Consider the following 23,367-nt stretch of genomic DNA (forward strand, 5'->3'; position numbering starts at 1 on the left):
GGTCGGGAAATGAAGTTCTTCAGTTTCAACGATAGGATGGGAAAAGCGGCGCGATCCTGTTGTCGCGTCTCTCGGTTTGTTGTGCAAAGAGAGGGAGAGTAGAGCGGAAGAGTGACGTGTCGGCTTGTGGGACGGGGGGAGGGTCTCGATCGGAGAGGAGGAGCATGCCGCTGCCGGGATTGCTTTTTCCTGGCGTTTTACTGACGGACGTGGTAAGTCAGGCCGATGATACCCGCGGTCGCTCTGCTATTAAAGCAACGGCATCCCTCGTCTTGTCTGCCTCGAAAGCAGCAGGGCCTCGAGGGAGGCCCCGAGCCCCAGCGCTTCCTTCAGTTAGAAAGCAGCTGTTGTCCGGTCGGCTCCGGCTGGGGGAGAGCTTCAGGGGGCGCCTGCAGCCCCTCTTGGCCCCGTTTGCAATTAGGCACCGAAGAGCTTCTCATGCACGCCTTCAGGTTAGGCAGTTTGACGAACGAGTTTGCATTTCTGCAATTTCCTAGATTTATGTGGTTGCCCGCTGCTTTAGCATTTGAAGAAGCTTGACAGCAAAATAAAGCTAACATAAGATAATTAAAATAATAAACCATTTGGGAAATTAAAAAAACGAAAGGGAATAACGGAATCGAAGGGATAACCTTAATCACGGAAAGAACGAGACCAACGAAGACGTACAGATAGTCTTCGTTTAGGGACTGCAGTTAGGATCGGCAACTCAATGTTTAAGCCAAGTGGTCGCTACGTGGGAAATCATGTGACTGCTTATGAATTTACATAGGATAATGCATACTAACTGACTAATGGCAAACACATGACTAACAGAGACTTTGTATAGGTCGTAAACGTGGGCACTGGGCACAAAGTTATTTTTCCATTGCAGTTGTTACTGCAGTTGTTGCTGTCTGAAGCAGTCACTCAATGAGGACTATCTGTATCTCATTTAAGAGTTTTACAATCCATGTGGAATCATCCAATGCCCTGTCCAGGACTCAGGAAAAGATCTCAGTATTTAGGTTTTATGGGAGAACAGTAAAAATTTTGGTAAAGAATATATTTTTGGTAATTGTTTATACCTGATCGAGTTGTAAGAAATTTGTCATGGGTTTTGCATTTTTAAAATTTTGCCGTTGTTCTTTTTTAAATTTAATCTTTTAGTTCAATAAAGTACCCCCACCCCCCCAAAAGCCCAGATTAGCTTCAATCTTTCTTTGTTGGGCCGGGCTTGTGATAGAGTTCTTTTTTCAGAACTTCATGGTGGCCATTCTTCCTCCTGTAAATGTAGTTAACATAGAACAACTATTTGGAATAGCATTGGGGATGCTGCTTCTTGGTTTTTATTTGTTATAAGTTTAATTAAAAGTAAATTGTACTGGTATAAAAAAATACTTATTTCCCTATAAATTACATGAAGTTCCTGAGCTCCATTCCTGGTGACTTCCCAGACAACTCTGATTTTCTTGGTAAGAGTATGAAAGTAATTCACTATTGACTTTTTCCCAGAATATCTTTTTGAAATACCTGGTCTGGGATTTTCCAGTAGTCTATTCAAGTGCTAATGAGATTCAATTCTATTTAGCTTTTCAAGATTGAATCAGCTAGATGCTATTATATAACTGGACTCCAAATAAATTAAAAGTTGCTAATATTTTTGTAAATGTCTGATCTTTGATCAAGGCCAAGCTTCCCCTTAACAATTATAACATATCTATGAAGTGAATAAAAGTGTATTCATCCTGGCTACAACATGATTGAGGAATGGTCTGAAGCAAGGAACACTATAGTGGAAACTCTACATTGGGTTAACATTTTAAAAAACCAAAAAAACCTCACAAAACCACCAGGGGGAAAAACAAAAATGAGAAGCCACATTCACATAGGTACTAAGATCCCCCACACTTTGTATTATTGCCAGACCCACCAAAACCTTGATCAATCAGAATGGTTTGGATAGTCCCCAATCTTGGATCAATATGTTGTGTGAATTCAGTCCCTATATTTTGATAGCTCAGGATGATGTGTAGGCATTATGTCTAATTCAACCATTTATAAATAAGCAAATCATCATAATTGAAAATCATTCAGCTGCTACATTTTCAGATGGTAAGTTTGAATCTTTCAGCCACAAAAGCCACAACAATTTATGAAAATTTTCAACCCAGAAACACTTGGATTGTTTTTTTTCCTCCTCCCTTCAATAGGTCATCAAAGACACTATGGACATACTTTTTAGAATAAGAGGAGGCTTGGATTTTGCATTTCAATTAGCGACTACTGATGGTGAGTCGATAGAAATACAAAATGCTGTATTACATTATACTGTACAAAAGTTTAAAAAAATGACTACTGTATGAACAAAATCTGTTTTAACAAGGTTTGTATGAGAAACCCTTCCCTTTTCTTTCTTTTCTTTCTTTTCTTTTCTTTTTGGAATAATACAACTGTGCAGATTCATTCAGAAGCAAGTCCTAGTCTTCTTAATAGACTTTTCTCCTTTCCAAGTGATTGAAGACCAAAACCCAAATGGCTAGGCAGTTTACAGGTCTTCTGCTCTTATTTAGGAATTTTTTTCATGTTGAAATGCTTAATTGAGAACACTTCTTTCAGTCTTCAGTTAATGGATAAACTCACAATTGTTCTTTTTCTTCTTTCTAAAATAAGTCTCATTATATAAAATCTGCAGCTAATTCCCTATGCATTTTACCTTTTTTTCTTTTCACCATTTGTTTTAGATTCATCCACAAAAGAGGCACTCAAATACATTTTCAAGGATCTTTCAGCTAAATTGGCTTCTGATATGCTGGTATTCAGGATTTGTCATAGCTCAGTATATTTGTGGCCAAACAGTGGGATGAACTCCATGGCAACTGAGCTTTCAGATGACTCTGCCTGCAAGGAGATACTACAGTTTATTCAGTGAGTATGGCTAGACAAAAATAATGATTTTGTGGTTGGAGATGGTATAATAATTTGTCATGATGCAATCATTCTGGCAATGTTTTCCAGATTTGAACAAGGGGGCACCAAGCAGAGATTTTCAAAAAAGAAAGATAAAAAGTTACAAGAGATGGTACGTATAGCCTTTTTGTTGCAATATGTACGTTTCTGTGCAATGTGAAGAAATAATTATTTATAGTTTTATTTATAGGCAAGTACAGTATTTGTGAAAAGATAATATATTTAGTCCTTTTCTCTTAGAATCAATATTGAGTTATTTAATTTATATTGGAAATTGACTCTAGGGAAGGTGATGGGATTCCTTGTCTGCTACTTTTCTGATCTAACTTTTTTTCCACAATGTGACTTTATCTGATGGGGAAACAGAATCTTTGGAGTAATTTAGATTACAACTTGTATATTAAAGTCTTCTTTATTTTCAGCCATCAATAGTAAATATTGATCTCATGTTGGAAATTACAACCTCATTTGAGCCTTTGGCTCCAGTAATTGAAAAGGAAAGCAAAGAGCATCACTACATTAGCATGACATTGCCAGTTGATGTTGTGGTCTCTGTTTCTCCTGAAGAAACATGGCGCAAGTAAGTAGATTAAATAACTTAGTATGTATTTTTAAGATTTCTTTAGCTTGTTTCTGTTGCAGTTTTATGTTATCCAAATCTCCAAATGGATAGAATTTTCAGCATGTAACATTAACCTAGGTTTGTTCTCCTTTACAGTTTTCATCAATTTAGGATATTTGGTACCATTTTCATTCATTTATTTGTTAAAAAATGCTGACTCCCTTCTCATTAAACAATTCAAAAACAGATTGTGATTAATTAAAAATCAACAATTAATTATTGGGTACAGTTAAGTCAGAAATATATAGCATCACTATTTAACTAAAAAACTGGTTGATGCCTCAAACTAAAAAGGTTTCTGCCAGCTGCAGTTGAATAGTAAGGGAATTCACAGTTGGAGCACTTGGAGTGAAAATTCGCACACTTTGGTCTCCATAGAGCAAGCTCCACACAGATGTGGCACCTACCACTAAGGTTATATCAAACATTCAAGTCCAAAGCTACCTCAAATTTTGTATGTCACTACACGTTCTTGGCAATGCTTTCAAAATGGGATAAATTGTTAACAATAATTTGTCCTTTACAACAGCCTACCCCCCAGGGTCATGTTCTAGCTGGAGTAATGTTACTAATGAATTGCTGTAATTCGGTCTTAATATTACCATTCATTTACAACTACAGTTTGAAGAGTAGTTAGAAGTACAGTGTAAAATACTTGCCTGAAATCCCAAAAGCTGTCATTTCCAAATTTGATTTCATCTACCAAATCTTGAAATGCTTCCTGAAAAAAAAGGTGCACCTTTTCCTAAAATGGATTAGGAACTGTATCCAGTGGAAGGGTCAGAGCTTTTAAAAACTGTAATTTTTAGCAGAGCCACATCTTACAAATGAATGAAAAGGCAGATATAAATCTCCAAAATATATTTGGAGACCAAGAATGTAAATCAGACAGTACACTGATAAACACCTTTACCAGTATATGTTATATAATATCCAGTGCTTTTTTTGTATATAAAAAAAGGTGTCAGAACTCACACACAGCTCCAGCTTCAGTCAAAAGCCCTTTATGGAGCTGGGGGGGGGAGAAGAAACTGCTTTAGGGAGCTTCCGAGGCGCAGATCATGTGAGCAGCATCAGCTGACGGACACCATTTCTGCGGCTTTTGAGAGGGCGCTTGTTCAGGGCCGGCATGTCTTCTGCCACCTCGCCTTCCTCTGCCTCTGATGACACAGAGTCTTCCTCCAGAGCCAGAGTGATCAAGGCAGCGGCGGCGCTGCTGCTTTGGGAGTGCATCTGGTCCCTGGAAGAGATTCGCTCCAGGAGTCAGTTCTGGTCCCTGGTGGCCAACAAGGGGGTGAGGACAAGTGGAGGCAGCGGGGGAAGCCCCATGAACCAAGGCAGAGAAGAGGGTCTGCTTTCAGGGCCGTGGAAGTGTTTCCAGGTCGACCTTCGATGCCCCCGATTTCCCCGGGCAGTTTCCTTTCACTGAGCTTTACAGATAGTCCTCAAGTTACGAGTGTAATGGAGCCTGCCCATTCCACTCGTAACTCGAAAACTCGAGTGAATCTCGTTCCTTTAGCAAGATCACTCTCTTCCTCGTTAAAATACATGCGGCTCTTTAAGTAAACATGAGGTATCTCAGGGTGGGGAAAGCCATGGAGGGCCTATTGATGGAACAGGTCCCCAAGGCCTGCCCGACCCACTAAGATACCTCATACTTCCCCCTCTCTTCCTGCCACCCAGGACTCACCTGGAAAAGGTCTGTCTCCTCTCTGCCGCTCGTAACTCGCGCTGGCAACTTAGAAGGAACCGGTTCTTCCGTTCAAAAAAAGGTGCCGGCAGGACTTTTATGAGAGTTACTTTTCACAAGGAGAAGAACAAGAAAGTAGGAAAGAGCTGGAGAGTAAAAGTTATGATAAAGATCTATTAGAGGAAGTAGATCGAGAGCGAGAAATACAAAAGTTACAAGAAAGAGAAAGGTTAGAAAGAGAAGCAAAAGGAAGACTTATAGAGAGAAGGAGTACAAAACAAAATAAAAACAAAAAAATAGGTCAAGTTAAAAATGGGAGACGTAATTAAGCTCTTTTCTATAATATCAAGAAAAAGTTTAGACGTTTAACAATTAAAGGAAATTGGATGTAGATGTGAAGTTTACATAAAATAGGATTATAGAAAATTACTAGAGAAAGTAAAATTTAGAAACATTATACACAATATTAGCATAAAACAAGAAAGGAGGAATTATTATATATGTCAAAGAAAAATAAAACTAAATAAATACACTTGGATGAAAAGGGGTGAATTTTAATGTTGGAAATAGTATTAGAGTAGAAACAGTATAGGTATTAAATAATATGAGAATATTTGTATGATCACCATGCTTAGATGGAATTCCAGTCGAGTCTTATAAAAAATATGAATGTTACTACAATGAATAATATTGGATTCCTAGTAAGTAGTTGAATATGAAAGAAGGAAAATGTAAATAAGAAACAATGGGGCAATAAGGACAAATATTTCAAAGAAGAAAGAGAGGGGAAATGTAAAGAATAGAAGAGTACTGTTACAAACTGCTGTTAACAAAAAAGGATATATTATGTGTGTATGTGTGCAATGTTTGATGTGTTTTGTTTTGTTTTGTTGGTCTAAAATAATAAAAAAAAAATTAAAAAAAAGGTGCCGGAACGCCGTTCCGTGCGTTCTATGACAAAAAAAGCACTGATAATATCTATAAATGTTGCTCAGTGTAGAAAATCTAATGAAGAGAATGTGGGGAAAAACTTAAGTCTATCTTGCTGTTTTACAGTGTAAGAAGCCTTCTAGTGAATGCAGTTCACACGCAGCTAGCAGATATGGAAAGATGCATTTTGCAACATATGAGAGGAACATCAGTTATGGTGCCTGAACAATTTCATTTCATGTTACCAGGAAAAAAGCATCTAGTAACAGTTTCGTTTCCTGCAGGCATTTCTGATGATCAGCTGGAGACTTACCGAAAGGTATCTGATGCTAAGCAAAATACTTAGAATTATTAAACTTTTATTATTAAATCATATAAGGTTATTAATATATAATTCCGTTCTGCTCCTCTTCTGGGCATGAATTTCAAGATTTTATTCTAATGCATGGGTTCTGGGTATGATATTTTACCGTAAATGCCGGCGTATAAGGCGACTTCCGCGAGCGCTGAAATCGGCGCCAAAGACGGGGGTCGTCTTATACGCCAAGTCATCTTATACGCCGGAAATACTGGTAGTTTCCGGCGTATAAGACGATGTTCTAGGAATGCGGCCCGGCTATAAAGACGGGGGTCATCTTATACGCCGGGTCGCCTTGTACGCCGGCATTTACGGTACTTTTTTGTAAGTAAAAGAAACTGGAAAATAAAAGAATAGGGCAGGAAGCTGCATGAATTCCAGGGAAGGAAATTTATAACAGACAACAAAAAGCACTTATTCACACAGTGCACAATTATTCTGTAGAATTCTCTATTATAGATTTGGTAACATCAAATAACTTGATTGGCTTTAAAAGCAGCTTAAATACATTCATGAAGGGCAGACTGACTCAGAGTTACCTCCAGATAGTGACTGCAAACATTCTTCAAATGTAGTCGGAATAACATTAGGAGAAATCTACAGTAAGTGCACTTCCTGTTTGTGAACACCCCAGAACCATTTGGTGGCAAGTGTAAAAAACAAAATGTTGACTAAATATGGCCCTTGCTTTGATTCAGCAGGACTACAATATTTATGTTCTTAAGTGGTAAAAATTGTACCCCAGATTATTTATTATCTGTCTGTCTGTCTGTCTATCTATCACATTTGGAACTAGCCCTCTTCCTTACAAATTAAGGACATTCCTTTTCTTTGCCTAAAACTTCATGTGTTTCTCATTCTGAAATGGATTTTTAGTTGGTTTCAATTCTCTCGTTCGTTTGGTATGCTATATTTTCTAAATTGTTTTGATTACACAAATACTGTACAGATAAGAAACTTTTTGGCCTCCTACTGAATCAAATGTATCAAAGTTATCACTCCATAGTTAAGAACTCATTATGGAAAAGGTGGTTAATATTATAACATGCTGTTTTTTTAGTTCTCTAAACTATAATAAAACCAATCTTAATTTTGAAAGTAAAACAGAAAAAAAGTCTGGATCTTTTATTGATTTACTTGTTCATCCTCATTCATTTTTGCCTTGCATTTAGGAATTACATGGGCAATTTAATCTACCACTTGATAGGCCTTATTTCCGAAGAAGTAATGCCTATCACTTTCCTGATGAATCTTTTAAAGATGGGTATCTCAGAAACCCACATCTACATCTCAATCAACCTGGAATAGAGTCTGGTATGGTGAGTTCTTTTCTCCATTTGCTTGTTCTAATATCAAGTATAATGGCTGTACTTCCTACTTGCCCCAGCATTGAGGGCAGCCCAGCAACCTTTGGAGAAGGGCAGAAATGGAAGATGTCATTGGCTGCTGGGATGGGAACCTCCACCCATCAAAAGTAGCATTTTCCCACTTCAGGACAGCCCAATCTAACCACTGCCTTTCATTACTTCCTAAAAAATGTTTCTGTTCCATTTGGTGGCTGCTGCTCTGGCAGATATACGCACCACCCTATTCCCACCTTTGACAGCCTTTGTGCTGGGCTTCCTACAGTGAAAAGCTGTACATTTGGAGGAGTGGGGATGTTTCTTGGTATTGGGATTTGTGAAATACAGTTTCTTGATTTTTTAAAAAACTGAAATTGACAAGAATTCTGCCGAATTTTCTTTTTAGCCATGAAATACTGTTTCCCCCCACCTAAAAGATCCTTTTAGAAGGGGTAAGATGAGGGAGGGAGGAGGAAGGAAGGAAGGAAGGAAGGAAGGAAGGAAGGAAGGAAGGAAGGAAGGAAGGAAGGAAGGAAGGAAGGACATTTGGCATCTGCTTTCCTTGACATAGGTGGGAGAGGAAAAGAAGCAAGAAGATCCATCCAGTGGTAGCCAGGGTGACCACAGTACATAGAGAAAAACTGGCCAGAATGAAGAAATGGGGAGGTGAAGGTGGAAAAGGACTTCTTTAAGCTGGCTTCATTTCTAGCTGCTTTATGCATGAAACTCAAGCAACTGAAGGTTACAGTGCAGAAAAGCCATAAGTAGGAACTGAGAACAGAAGCTGCAGATACAAATGCCAAATTTTTCTCCCTCAGCCTCTCTGTCAACAATAACAAAAAAGACACCCAATCATAATTACCATTATACTCTTTTGATTCATATTTGTTCAAGAGAGGTTGATGAGATCTTGTTGGGAAATCTTACAAAGTTCATTGAGAACAATGGCTTTTTGTAAACCTTGCTTTTTAAGGAGAATCCTTGCTCCAGAACTTTAATTTAACAACAGAATTGCTGTGATATCTTCTGATAGCAACTACTCCATCTGGAAGCATCAGAAGGAGAGACAGACTTGCTCCATGGCTTAATCATCATTAATCCCCATTTGCAGACTCACTCCTTACGTAACTTTATGATTCATTAGCTTGAATAGTCTTTCAAATATGTAGTCAATAACTACAAATTATCTTCATTTTCATTATATATATCTAAAAGGCAACATGTTAACTTAAGCAAATGTTATTCTGACATGTACAAATTGTGCTCTCTTTTTGGACACAGGTATATTTACTGTATGGCACGTATAGTTATCATCATTACATGCAAGATTGTATTGATGATAATGGATGGGGCTGTGCTTATCGATCTCTACAGACTATCTGTTCCTGGTTCAAGCATCAAGGGTACACAGACAGAGGAATACCTACACACAAGGAGATACAACAGGTATAGATGTTCTTATAAATCTGGATTCACTGGAGAAAACATCTGCTCCTGAAGGAATATTTTATTTAAGCACTTCTGCTCACACTAGTTCTAAGTCAGTGATGCCTGACCATTTCCAGACTGAGGGCCATCTTTGGCAATAGGCAGCATCTTTAGCTTTGGGAGTAAGCCAGATGCCATATAGTATACCCAAAAGATGGCCTTGGATCAGGACGAACATTAAATTTGATTTCACTTATATTTACATGTAAATATTGTTATGGTGAGTATTCTCTAGTGCCGTGGTGGCGAACCTATGGCATGTGTGCCACAGGTGGCATGGAGAGCCCTCTCTATAGGCATGCGCGCCATCGCCCCAGTCCTCGGCCTTCAGCTGGGTTTTATTAAACCTTTTCGCTTTAGGCCTCTGTCGCCATGTGCAAAAAAAAAAAAAAAAGTTTCAATCGATCAGTCAATTTCAACTTCTCTTTGGGAAAAAAAAGATTTCGCAAAGTTGGAATTGATTGATTGAACTTTTTATTCCCACCCAGTCTGCCGTTACCACCGAAGCCATGCCCACCCAATGGGCCACACCCACCCACTTGCACCCAACTATACATAAGTGGGTTTTGGGTTGCAGTTTGGGCACTCGGTCTCTAAAAAGTTCGCCATCACTGCTCTAGTCCCATAACTAGTCACTTTTGTTTTTATGTTTGCATTGCAATATTGCACCCAAATATGGATTGAGTACAGGGTGTCTGTTGCTGGGGGAGAAAAGAAACAAAAATCACAATGTTGCAATGCAAACTGCACTACTTACATTCAGTGCATTGCAACATTGTGTTTTGTTTTATTTTTTTCTCCCAGCACAGACACTCCTGAATCCAACATTTTGTTGTCCACATGTAGCTCTCAGTCTTCTGACAGTGTTCTGTCTTATAGGCAACTATTTGTTCTGGATTCTAGATTCTAAATGTGCTCCATCACTGCAATAATTCATAAGATTTCCAAATCTTTACTTAAGCCTGGTTCTCAGCAAGCTGTAAATCTTTTCCTCATTTGTGTCAGTTTAGATTTCAGTTTTAGATTCACTGGATGGAATATCTGGTGGCTGGTTTTCATCTTAATAGAGATCCCACAGTAGCTATAAGTAAACTCTAGGAGGAGCAATTCAAGTGTGAGACATTTGTGTGATTTTGCAAATGATCTGCTAATATTGATGTAGCCAAAGAAACATATTATGCAAACATTTTGTATGAAGCACTGAGCTAATTTAGTTTTTAAAATAAAATCCCTTTCTTAGCCCTTGGCCTCTACTAAATTGGATTTGATAGATTCGTGTATAACTGACTGTTACTCTTTTCCATCTTTCTCTTGTGACCTGACTGAAGGCCCTTGTCAGTGTTGGAGACAAGCCACCCAACTTTGTTGGATCGTGCCAATGGATTGGTTCTATTGAAGTGCAACTTGTGCTGAGTCAGCTATTAGGGATAACTTCAAAAATACTGTTTGTCAGGTAAGATTGCAGGGTAATCGCCAACAATTTTGTGTTAGCTTATTTTTATATCCAGTACACCTTCCAGCTCTTTCGAGGAAAGAGAGCACAGATAGTCCTTGACTTATGACCACAAATGAGCTCAAAATTTCCATTGCTAAGGAAAGCAGATGTTCAGTGAGTTTTGCTCCATTTTACGACCTTTTTATACTACAGTTGTTAAACTGCTTAGGGCAGTTATTTTAAAATAGCATTAGCAAATATTTTGCTAATAATAACTTGCTCAATAGTAACTTGTACTCAACCTAATTTTTTTTACTGTTGGTGTAATAATTAGCATAGTAAAGTTTATACATAATGTTTCCTTTTTTTCCTAGCTACTGTACAAGTAGCCTACAATTTAATTTAGACCTTAGTGAATAAGACATTATAGGAAGAAAACAATTCCAAAGCAACTTCAAAGTGAAAAATCAAGTTCTATACAAGTAGTCCTTAACTTACTATCACAATTGAGTCCAAAATTTATTTATTTATTAGTTAAGTGAGTTTTGTCCAATTTTATGACCTTTCTTGCCACAGTTGTTCAGTGAATCATCGCAGTTTTTAAGTTAGTAACACAGTTGTTAAATGAATCTGTTTTTCCCATTGACTTTGCTTGTCAGAAGGATGCACGACCCTGGGACACTGCAGCCATCATAAATATGAGTCAGTTGCCAAGCTCTGGATTTTGATCACATGACCGTGAAAATGCTGCAATAGTCATAAGTGTGAAAAAGTCATGTCACTTTTTTCAGTGCTGTTGTAACTTCAAACGGTCACTAAATGAACAGTTATAAGTCAAGGACTGCTTGTTATCTATATTCAGAATTAATGCTCTGACAAGTACCACTTAATCTGCTTCATTATGTTGTTGTTAATTGCGAAGTTGTGTCCGACCCATCGCGACCCCATATATGAGCCGAGGTGGCGCAGCAGTTAGGGTGCAGTACTGCAGGCCACTTTAGCTGACTGTGTTCAGCAGGTCAGCGATTCAAATCTCACCGGCTCAAGGTTGACTCAGCCTTCCATCCTTCCGGGGTAGGTAAAATGAGGACCCAGATTGTTGGGGGCAATGTAAATATATATATACATTGCTTACTGGTGTACACCGCTTAGAGAGTGCTTTCACTTAAAGCGGTATATACCGTATTTTCCGGCGTATAAGACGACTGGGCGTATAAGACGACCCCCAACTTTTCCAGTTAAAATATAGAGTTTGGGCTATACTCACCGTATAAGACTACCCCTCTTCCAACGCACACCAAATAAAAATTTAAAAACATCAGATTTGATTTCAATATGGTAATTTTAATTCAAATGCTTATGACATGCAGGTACTTAGCAGAAAAACTGTCATTTATAAACATAAGGCTGTCATCAAACATATAAACATAAAACAGTGCAAGTGGATTAAACTTTTCCTAATTCACTCTAAAGCTGAAAGGAAGGATAAGACAATAAAACCATGGGAGCTGCCATGCTGTTTGTTTTCTAAGCTGTCAACCAAACTGAACTGATGATGATAGGAGGAAGATAAAAAACAATAGAAAGAGCAAGTGCCGGGCAAGTCCCTGGCGAGTCAGCAACGCCCATCATAACTGCAAGCTATTTTTACAGGTTTTGCTTGCGTGACAGTTTCCCTTTAAAAGCCTTCAAAATCATCCTGTTCATCATCTGATATCATAAAAATATCAATGACATCTTGTGGTACATTTGTAAGGCAGTCATCATATGGATCAAATTCCGTATCAGATGGTGTGGTCTCAGCTTCAGCTTCCTCTTCATCTTGCCACAAGTAGTCATCCTCCTCCATACCATCTAATGAATTTGATATGCCACACTTCTTGAAAGACTTGATTACTGTTTCTGCATCAATATCATTCCCTCTTCCCTCTCCCTCCAGTCCTTCCCAGCTCAGAAAGCAGCGAGGAGAAGCGTGCGCACACACACACAACACACACACACACACACGCATGCACACACACCTCCTTTCTCCCTCCAATCCTTCCTTCCCACCCCGATTTCCAGCTCGGAAAATGCAAAGCGTGTGTGTGCATGCGCATGGCCTCCTTTCCCTCTTCCCTCTCCCTCCAATCCTTCCCAGCTCAGAAAGCAGCGAGGAGAAGCGTGCGCACACACACACAACACACACACGCATGCACACACGCCTCCTTTCTCCCTCCAATCCTTCCTTCCCACCCCGATTTCCAGCTCGGAAAATGCAAAGCGTGTGTGTGCGTGCGCGTGGCCTCCTTTCCCTCTTCCCTCTCCCTCCAATCCTTCCCAGCTCAGAAAGCAGCGAGGAGAAGCGTGCGCGCACACACACACAACACACGCATGCACACACGCCTCCTTTCTCCCTCCAATCCTTCCTTCCCCGATTTCCAGCTCGGAAAATGCAAAGCGTGTGTGTGCGTGCGCGTGGCCTCCTTTCCCTCTTCCCTCTCCCTCCAATCCTTCCCAGCTCAGAAAGCAGCGAGGAGAAGCATGCGCGCACACACACACAACACACACACACACACGCATGCACACACGCCTCCTTTCTCCTTCCAATCCTTCCTTCCCACCCCGATTTCCAGCTCGGAAAATGCAAAGCGTGTGTGTGCGTGCGCGTGGCCTCCTTTCCCTCTTCCCTCTCCCTCCAATCCTTCCCAGCTCAGAAAGCAGCGAGGAGAAGCGTGCGCGCACACACACACAACACACACACACACACGCATGCACACACGCCTCCTTTCTCCTTCCAATCCTTCCTTCCCACCCCGATTTCCAGCTCGGAAAATGCAAAGCGTGTGTGTGCGTGCGCGTGGCTCCTTTCCCTCTTCCCTCTCCCTCCAATCCTTCCCAGCTCAGAAAGCAGCGAGGAGAAGCGTGCGCGCACACACACACAACACACACACACACGCATGCACACGCCTCCTTTCTCCCTCCAATCCTTCCTTCCCACCCCGATTTCCAGCTCGGAAAATGCAAAGCGTGTGTGTGCGTGCGCGTGGCCTCCTTTCCCTCTTCCCTCTCCCTCCAATCCTTCCCAGCTCAGAAAGCAGCGAGGAGAAGCATGCGCACACACACACTCACACACACACACGCATGCACACACGCCTCCTTTCTCCCTCCAATCCTTCCCAGCTCAGAAAGCAGCGAGGAGAAGCGTGCGTGCACACACACACACAACACACACACGCCTCCTTTCCCTCCTCCCTCTCCCTCCAATCCTTCCCTCCCACCCTGATCTCCAGCTCGGAAAGTGCGAAGCAGCGAGGAGACAGATTGAGACCCACAGGCATTTACCAGCCTGTGACTTCAAGTTAGCAAAAAGCAGCTGCAAACCACAAGCCTGCTAGAGGTGAGCCGCGGGGACGGATTGCTGAAACAAACAGCTTAGAGTTTAATTGCTCTCCCCACTGCCACTCTACCAATCAAGGACTCTTTTTGAGTGAGGGGGGGGAGAGAAAACTTGATGAGTAATATACCAAACCACATGTGTAAAGGAATAAAATAGAATACCCGTATTTTCCAGCGTATAAGACGACTCGGCGTATAAGACGACCCCCAACTTTTAAGAAGGTTTTTGTGGCCTAGAAAGTCGTCTTATACGCCGGAAAATACGGTAAGTCTCATAAATAAATAAATGGACAACATTCCTCCAGGTCTTCCTGTCCTCTACCATCTTCTGGAGTCCATTTAAGTTCACACCTACTGCTTCAGTGACTCCATCCAGCCATCTCATTCTCTGTCGTCCCCTTCTTCTATTGCCCTCCATCTTTCCCAGCATTAGGCCCTTCTCCAGTGAGTCCTTCCTTCTCATTAGGTGGCCAAAGTATTTGAGTTTCATCTTCAGGATCTGGCCTTCTAAAGAGCAGTCGGGGTTGATCTCTTCTAGGACTGACCGGTTTGAACGCCTTGCAGTCCAAGGGACTCGCAGGAGTCTTCTCCAGCACCATAGTTCAAAGGCCTCAATTCTTTGGCGCTCAGCCTTTCTTATGGTCCAACTTTCACAGCCATACATTGCAACTGGGAAAACCATGGCCTGGACTATACGCACTTTTGTTGGCAGGGTGATGTCTCTGCTTTTTAGTATGCTGTCTAGATTTGCCATAGCTTTCCTCCCCAGGAGCAAGCGTGTTTTAATTTCTTGGCTGCAGTCCCCATCTGAGGTGATCTTGGAGCCCAGAAAAATAAAATCTGTCACTACCTCCATTTTTTCCCCATCTATTTGCCAGGAATTGAGAGGGCTGGATGCCATGATTTTGGTTTTCTTAATGTTGAGTTTCAAGCCAACTTTTGCACTCTCCTTCTTCACCTGTATCAAGAGGCTCTTTAGTTCCTCTTCACTTTCTGCCACTTTCATTATAGCCAAATGAATATGGTGTAGACTCTGTTCATACCTAACTCTTCTCCATTTGGACCGTTCACAACTTTATATTAGTGGGTCCATATCAACATTGCCCAGGTAAGAGTCAGTGTGATGTATTGTATGATATTGAATTGGCACCAGGAAGACTTAGTTCAGTTCCCTTCTCAGCTAGAGAATTTCACTGGGTGACTTTAGGTCAGTCATTCCCACTTAGCCCAACCTACTTTGCTTTTGTGGAAAAAAAATGACAGGAAGGTGTGCTTATGTATACCACCTAGGCTCCTGAACAAAAGGTAGGAGGAAGGAAGGAAGGAATGCTGGATGGAAGATCTATATAGAAAATAAATAGATTAAGACCTAATGAATTAATTGTGCATCATATTATAGGGGTAATAGGTAAAACATCATAGATTCTCGACTTTTTTGTGACAATTACCATGGTTACATGGAGAGGATCTGATTTGGCTCTAATTTATGAACCTGATAATGGGGGTTGCTATATTTCATTATTCCTTTCTCAAATTACCAGTGCTAAATTACCATTCATGCTGGTTAGTGGTAGCATTAGTGCTATTTTTTTTTTCCCATAGCCAGGGATCTGAACTGGCTTCTCAAGGAAGAGAACTTGCTAATCATTTCAAGATTGAAGGAACACCAGTGATGATCGGTAATTTTTTTTTAATTTAAAATATTTTATTGGCAGTTTATGAATAAAATGGTGGGTTGAAAATCCTGATTTGTTCCTTGATTCCTCTGAACAATATTATTTTAGAATGTTAGAATGTTCAATCACTTTTTTTAAAAAAAAAACAACCCATGATTCTGGAGTTAAGAAATTTTCTGAAGAGCTATATACTCTCCACTCCTACAGATAACATAGTGATCCTCCAACTTCATTTTGAAATGTTGCAGGCATTGAAATATATGCTCATTTGATATTCTATAAATGTGTGCACCATTCTTCTTTTTATTTAACTAAATGTAAAGATTTGTTTCTCAATTAACATGTGAATTTACAACTCCATGTTAATTGAGTTTAAGGTTGAATGTTCTACAGAATTGAATTTGTAAGTTGAATGTTCAATTTAAGGTTTACAGAGTCAATACAGTAAGCTAAATGTTCAAGAAGCAGAAAAATTAAGATGGAAAAGAACTGATCTTTTGCTTATACAGTATTCTTTGGTCTATTTAGAATTATCCCACCTTCTTTTATATTCTTAGAAATTCTGCATTACTTATATTTATATTTAAACTTCAATTTTAAATGAGATTATAGCAATTGACAGAATTATTTTTGGTCAGTTCTTTCATAGTAAAAATGCAGAGAGACCTGCAATGAATTTCATTATCACGGAGTTCATTGGCATTATTTATATGAAATTTCATGCTGGTTGAAATTGATTCTGCTAATATCAATAATCATAACAAAAATGTTTGAAAGTTCAGTTAGCAAAAAAGCAAGTTTTCAAACTATATTAAGGGAAAAAACAAGGACAAATAGGCTAATAATGTCAAACAATCTCTATAAAGATTGATCTTATTTACATCTAGTTATTACGTTAGTAGGGTGGAAAGCAAGTAAATTACAAAATGAATAATCTCTTTCAATCAAATAAGCTATGATAAAGACATTGCAGCATATTTTGGAGGAAACATATATAACAATGCAGAATTAAAAGACTGAATTAATTAAAATCATTTTTAAAAAAAAATTAAATACAGACTTAAGAACCATGGCTTTATTTTTGCTTATTGTCCTTAGATTGTTTTCAGGCAGCTTGGGGGTAGGAAAAAACCCTGCTGGCCTATGATTTCCTTCCTTTCCTGTGTTACAGTGCCTAAAGAAAAAAAGATCTTTGGCAAAATAAAACATAATGGAGCATCTGACATTGATTTTTCTATGGCTTTTGGGAAATGAATAGCTTTCAATTGTATATATTTTCCAAGCACAAATTATCCGTACATTGTTTTTTTTGCTATTTGTTTTGACAAATGAAAGAGTTGGGAAGGATGTAGTACTGTTAAGTATCTTCTCTGTATCACAGTTAATTGTTTTTCCAAGGATGATCCCTTGAAAAAAGGATGATCCTTTGAAGCCAGGTTGACATCCATTCCCAAAGATTGTTTACATTGGGTGAAATACAAAGTGCATGCCAACATCTAATCCCAAAGAAAGTCCTCATGGACATTCTCTCTTGCTAAAAGGAAGGAGACCACTTCACCAAGCAATCCCTCATTGAGCATTTACATGTTCATTATGCAACAAAGGACACTGAAAATAAGTTGTATATATTGGTGGCCCATTAGTAATGAGCTGCCATGGAACACACTGCTTCAACTTTATCTTTGGCTTTATCTTTTCTCTTGCCTTCCCAGGTGGTGGAGTCTTGGCACACACTATATTAGGGGTGGCTTGGAATGAGATCACTGGGCACATCAAATTTTTGATTCTGGATCCACATTACACTGGCGCTGAAGATCTGCATGTTATATTAGAAAAGGTGAGACTCAGTTAACAATTGACTTAAGTACCAGAGATTTTGATTTATTAAAAGCACTGTATTCATATTCATTGTTCTTAAATGTACTGGTATTTTATATAAAATTCACAATTTTAATTTCTACATAGGAGAGCGGTCTTGTCAAAGAAATATATAACTGTACTGTGATAACATATATTTTGTTTAAATTAACGCATAAACCAATTCAATCAAGTTCACAAAATCCTCTTGAATATTGCTGAAACATTTTCAGTGGAAACTGGAAATACCTTATATAGGAAATAGTTTAACTTAATAAACCTGAACTTCAGCTAGTTTTAAAATACATATAACTTACATATTTTTCTTTATAACAGAACAGTATACAGTTATTTGTAAGTTTTTCTCTTACACAGTGGGAACAGTTTTAAAACACTCATTTTCATAATTCCAGGATGACCCTCACATGCAAAGATCTGGGTAAACTGTTCCACGTTTGGAGTTTTCTTTTGTTTTCTAATTGTCATTAAAAGTGTGGGAAACAATGAATTGCTTATAGTGTGCGAATGTGTGGCTTTAAGAAAATAAACACATTGTGTCTTGTTTTGATTAAGCTCTGTATATTGCTTTATTCTTAACCTTTTCTTCTTGTAAACAAATAAATTCAATAACTTATTTCAATGAAGTATTGGAATAAGCTCATTGTTGACTTAGATGCAATCCCTAATAGTGGGCAATTGAAATGGAAGCAAAAACTGTTTTATGTTACATTCTGTTATATTAATATTAATAAATATATTAAATAATTTTTATTCTATTTTACTAAACTATAAACAGTTAATATCCCCTTTATTTGTGGTCTACTCTTGATGAATTCAAAGGCACATCTATCAATTCAATGTAGTTTTCTGGCAATTTGTTACCCTAATTCAGTTTGTAAGAGTTTGTCTCTGGCAAATACTATTTTCTGTTTTTATAGCTTTATTTTATATATAATTGGGAGTTTATTGGCCATATTTATATTGTAAACACACACTAGTGAATAAAGACATAAACCAAATACAATCTTATTGTTTCAAAATGCATAAATCTGCGGCTGAGTAGCTGTAATTATTTATAGCTTTAAATTTAGCTTTTGTGCATATACGGATACATAAAACCAGTTCTTTCACTAATACACCAGCAATGGATTAAAGCACTGAATTTCATTTTGTCTTCCCTTTTTTTACAGGGCTGGTGTGGCTGGAAGGGTCCAGATTTCTGGAACAAAGATGCTTATTATAATCTGTGTCTACCTCAGCGACCAAAATGTATTTGAATGCCTATGTTGAATTATAAGTGTGATAAACTAGTTGGTTTCTGTATATATGATTTATTTGTATTTAATATCATGCTTCTTACAACCCCACTGAAATAAAATTACTGCTCTAGTATTTCAGAGCACAAATTATGTATAAGATTATTTTTCAAATAAAATCTGATTATATCCTATTAATGTTGAATAGCTTTCTGCTTTTGTCATCGAATATTAACAGCTCCTTTCTATATGTCTTTTGAAAGTGGCATGCTTCCAGCGTAATGTTGAATAGGTTTGCGATCTCAGATTTACAGCAACAGAAGTAAGAAGCTATAGCTACCGTGCAAGTTATTACAAAAAGGTTCTATACAAAATTTACAGATGGAGGCACATCTACAGAACACAATTTTATCAACAAATACATATTTGTTTAATCTGAACAATTTGTTGATTGTCAGTATACTGTCTACTGCTTTATGTGTGTGTTCACATGAGTAAAGAACATCAGTATACCAGTCGTAAAATCGATGATACTTGAATCAGTGGTAGAAAAATATTACTGTATATTATTGTGCACATGCAGGAATTATATGAAAAGATCTTCAAGAAGAACACACTCGCCTTCTTGGAAGGCATTGTTCAAACTACTTTGCGTTGAGCTTTTATATTCATGTTTTTCTTTGCAGAGCTTTGTATTTCTCACGCATCTTCATTTTCACATGACTCGAGTTCAAATCTGTATAAATGGAAAGATTTGTTTTTCAGTTGTAGAACCTGTTTCAAATTAAGCATGTGTTATAACATATATACAGCATCTAATTTCAGTATAACAGATTCCAGTCTTAGAAATTAATTCTGGGCAGGTAACAGTTCAGCTCTGGTCTCTTTTGGATTATGTAAAACATTATTATGTTTCTTCCTCCCATAATAATCCAACTTCTTTCAATCCATCACAATATTTTAATAACTTTTCCAAAAAATACTCACTTAGACAATGTACAAAAAATATTAATAATAACACTATATTGATGTCTAGAATTACTTTCATTGAGCTCAGAGTTTATCTTTAAATCAACATGTACAAAATTGAATCCTAAACAGCACTTTAAAATTCCTAGAGTGCTGCATACCACATTAAACATGGCAATTATCAATAGAAAACTTAAAGAGAAAACAATGGGTATAAAAAACTATTTAAAAAATCCATAAGACTACAACTACAGGTAGAATAGTTGGTTTAGTGACTGAGGTTAAATGGCACTGAAAAAAATGACATGATCATTTTTCATACAACTGTTTTAGCACCCCCATGGTTACGTGATCAAAATTCAGATGCTTGGCAACTGACTCACACTTAACGATGGTTGCAGTATGCCAGGGTCATGTGATCCTCTTTTGCAGCCTTCTGACAAGCAAAGTTAATGGGAAAACCAGATTCACTTAACAAACGTGTCACTAACAACTGCAACGATTCACTTAATAACTATGGCAAGAAAGATTGCAAAATGGGGCAAAATTCACTTAACAAATGTTATCACTTAGGAACAAAAATTTGGGGCTCTATTCTGGTTGTAAGTCGAGGACTACCTCGACTGAGGGGGGGGAAGCTACCAGTCTCAGATATGAGCCCTAACCCTACTGTACAGTAGTTATAATCAGTGGTGGGATTCAAATGTGTGAACAACTAGTTCTCTTTGTGGATGCCACTTCTGGAAGTCCATTCTGGGCCTGGGCAACAAAAAATTAGCTACCGGTTCTGCTGAAGTGGTGCGAACTAGCTGAACCCCACCACTGGTTATAATCCTCTAAAAATCAATTAGACTTGCTTCTGAATAATACTCCTAGCAATGACAGTCATTGGCTTCAAAAGAATGGACATAATTTATATACACACACACACATGCACGCGTGCACACACACACACACACACACACACACACACACACACACATGAAGCAGGGCATCTGCGGCAATAGTGATTGGCCTCCAAAAGGCAGGCATGGTGATCAAAGTCCTGGCTATAGATATTCTTCCTGAAGTATGGTGCACAACTAACAGAATCTGGACTAGATAGCATGGTCTGCTTGAAATTTTGGATTGGGAGTATCCTGATCAACATCCCCTAGATTCTAACTAAACTAGTTCTGTCCCTGTGTAATATACTTACCATCTGATCTCCTTCTCTTTCTGTTTACAAGTCTATTCCTTTCACATACTCCTTTCTGCATTTTGGAGTCATTGGTATGGATGGATTCATCATTGTCACTCAAGGAATTACACTGTGCTCCTGCTTTCTTGTTCTGAATTTGTTTCACTTTCATGAGGAACTGGGCACACTCCAAAAACCCCAAAGCCAGGGCAAGGTCTTCTGCTGTTTGACTATTATTATTGCGCAAGCTGAAGCACACATTTAAAAGAAAATCAATTCATTTGATTGGCAATCTTGCATTTCTCATAAAATTAGACCATCATAAAATTTTATTTTTTTAAATATTGGATAAAATGTTGAGTTGAAACACTACCGCCCGAATGTATAAATGTCTATTGATAAGCTTCTTTGTAGTCCATGGAGGATTTTTTAAAAAAAACCATGCATTGTATTACACTGGAAATAAGTTCCATTGAAACAAATTGCAAGCAGATTTGTTTCTGCATATGCATAAGTAGCATTTTAAACTTGGTGAGTAACTAGCTTGTTCTGTTGAAACCAATAGCACAAGTTATATATAATGTTAAAGTCTCTCAATATAAATGCACTTGTGCTGAATTGAAGCCTAAACATCTATCCTCTTCGGAAAAGAAATAATTTGAAACTTCATGCACCCAATTAACAAAAGTAATATTTTTGTAAATTAGTCTAAAATTCAAAGTTGAACAATTTAGGCAACCTTTTTCACATTTTGAGTAGCTTGCCACAAGCAGCCTTTCAGAAAATCAGATTAGGACAAAAGGTTACATTCAATTGAACATATAATTTATTGCAAAACCAATTAATTTATTTGATGAAACCAGTATGGGATGCACTTACTCAATGTTGGCCTGACTGGCAACAAGTAAAGTGAGACACTCCAAACTCCCAACTTTAGCTGCTTTATGGATGGGAGCTTCTCCATTCCAATCCTAAATAAAAAATAAATACTTTATTTGTAAATCCAATCACTTCATCATTGTTCAGTGTTAATATTTAAAAGAATGTTGGTGGTTAAAGAAGTTTAATTTCAGGTGTTATATAATTGTCAATCCCAAAATCTTGTCTCAGTAGATACTATTTGCAAGCTAAAAAAAAAAATATCCATTAGGATGAGCTAAAAAACAACAACACTCTTCTGGATTGGGTCGACTAAAACTTATGACCAAACTTAGTTTGAAAATAATAGGTTTATTTTTATCTTTTGAAAAATAATCCTGGAAACAAGATGCTAACATATCTTAACAAAACATTTTTCTATTCCCAGGACCATGATACTTCATTTAGTATTAATGCAGACTCAATGGAAATCCTACCCAAAGTAAAGCAGAATGTTCTAAACTATTTAGGTGTGACTTCATGTTACATGTGCCTTGTTCATAGTCTCAGACAGTGGCTGTTCCTTCCAACATAAAATGGAAAAGTCAGACTCCATTGGAGCTCCATGGTCTGAAAAGTTAAAAATGTACCTGTTGGTTCAGATTGGCTCCCGTCTGTAGTTGCCAAAGCAGGAAGAAGGCATGGCCTCCACCAGCTGCCAGATGAGCTGGTGACTGAACAAAGGCAGTAGCAGCTAGATTGACTTCAGTCCCTGCTTCCAACAGAGGACTCGGACCATGCGGCTATAAAACAGAGGAGCTTTTGAAGTATAGTCCTTGTGTAATTCACTGCTCTTTCATTAACAAAGGAGTAAGAATTGGCAAGCATTATAAAATAAGTGCAATTTTCAAGATAGTCACCCTTTCAGAATTTAATGATTTTGTGAGCTCTACTAGGAGAATGGTACAACTGTACAAGCAATACAGTTGGAAAATTGCTTAAAAAATAACCTATGGCAACATATATATATTCCTTACCTCTGAGTTGCTATCCCAAAGTAGCATTTTTGCTTGTCTTTGGTAGACTTATCACAAGAAAACCCCGGTGTAGGCTTCTTGAGCACAGCTTTGTGGTGCATGCTAGTGCATCTGATTCCAAGACTGGCAGCGTCAGCTCATGAATACTCACTCTGGCTGCTGTCCCGCCCTCTCTGCAGCAAACTGGTTTCTGCACGTACACAAACAAGAGCACATGCAAGTCTGTTTGGCTGGGGAGATGATTGGCTTTTCTCAACTTGTTATGCTTATGAGATAGGAGGGAGCAGGAAATACTGAGGACAGGTGGAGCAGCCATGCAGCACTGTCCAACCAGGCACGTA

General features: G+C 38.4%; 2 protein-coding genes across 4 annotated transcripts; one reads left to right on the top strand and one right to left on the bottom strand.

The window, feature by feature from the left end:
• Positions 1 to 81: 81 nt before the first annotated feature.
• On the top strand, positions 82 to 19,176 carry UFSP2 (UFM1 specific peptidase 2). Of its 2 annotated transcripts, none has more exons than XM_039330758.1 (12): positions 82 to 212; positions 2,193 to 2,271; positions 2,724 to 2,907; positions 2,998 to 3,061; positions 3,372 to 3,529; positions 6,318 to 6,510; positions 7,722 to 7,868; positions 9,174 to 9,338; positions 10,709 to 10,833; positions 15,796 to 15,872; positions 17,582 to 17,706; positions 18,917 to 19,176. In XM_039330758.1, exons 1-12 carry the CDS (start codon positions 165 to 167, stop codon positions 19,001 to 19,003), a joined length of 1,452 nt encoding a protein of 483 aa, XP_039186692.1. In that variant the 5' UTR covers positions 82 to 164; the 3' UTR covers positions 19,004 to 19,176. The 2 variants fall into 2 exon arrangements, with proteins under 2 accessions (XP_039186692.1, XP_039186693.1); XM_039330759.1 differs by lacking the exon at positions 82 to 212 and adding an exon at positions 220 to 452.
• Positions 15,877 to 23,216, bottom strand: ANKRD37 (ankyrin repeat domain 37). 2 transcript variants are annotated; one of them, XM_039330765.1, is made up of 6 exons: positions 23,027 to 23,216; positions 22,640 to 22,792; positions 22,011 to 22,102; positions 21,150 to 21,379; positions 19,604 to 19,718; positions 15,877 to 17,685 (listed from the first exon to the last, which is right to left on the bottom strand). In XM_039330765.1, the coding sequence occupies exons 1-5, from the start codon at positions 23,051 to 23,053 to the stop codon at positions 19,651 to 19,653; spliced, it is 570 nt and encodes a 189-aa protein (XP_039186699.1). In that variant the 5' UTR covers positions 23,054 to 23,216; the 3' UTR covers positions 15,877 to 17,685; positions 19,604 to 19,650. The 2 variants fall into 2 exon arrangements, with proteins under 2 accessions (XP_039186699.1, XP_039186698.1); XM_039330764.1 differs by lacking the exon at positions 15,877 to 17,685 and having other exon boundaries at positions 17,778 to 19,718; positions 23,027 to 23,214.
• Positions 23,217 to 23,367: the final 151 nt, after the last annotated feature.

The sequence above is a fragment of the Crotalus tigris genome, unplaced genomic scaffold, assembly GCF_016545835.1.
Source record: "Crotalus tigris isolate CLP2741 ecotype Arizona unplaced genomic scaffold, ASM1654583v1 scf7180000024432.2438137, whole genome shotgun sequence".
Classification (NCBI taxonomy): domain Eukaryota; kingdom Metazoa; phylum Chordata; class Lepidosauria; order Squamata; family Viperidae; genus Crotalus; species Crotalus tigris.

Coding starts and splice junctions, on each gene's coding strand:
- UFSP2 (XM_039330758.1), top strand. CDS start 165: ATGCCGCTGCCGGGATTGCTTTTTCCTGGCGTTTTACTGACGGACGTG. Junction 213..2,192: donor GCGTTTTACTGACGGACGTG/GTAAGTCAGGCC, acceptor TCCCTTCAATAG/GTCATCAAAGACACTATGGA. Junction 10,834..15,795: donor TCAAAAATACTGTTTGTCAG/GTAAGATTGCAG, acceptor TTTTTCCCATAG/CCAGGGATCTGAACTGGCTT.
- ANKRD37 (XM_039330765.1), bottom strand. CDS start 23,053: ATGCTACTTTGGGATAGCAACTCAGAG. Junction 22,103..22,639: donor GAGCCAATCTGAACCAACAG/GTACATTTTTAA, acceptor TTTTTTATTTAG/GATTGGAATGGAGAAGCTCC. Junction 21,380..22,010: donor GCCAGTCAGGCCAACATTGA/GTAAGTGCATCC, acceptor TGTGTGCTTCAG/CTTGCGCAATAATAATAGTC.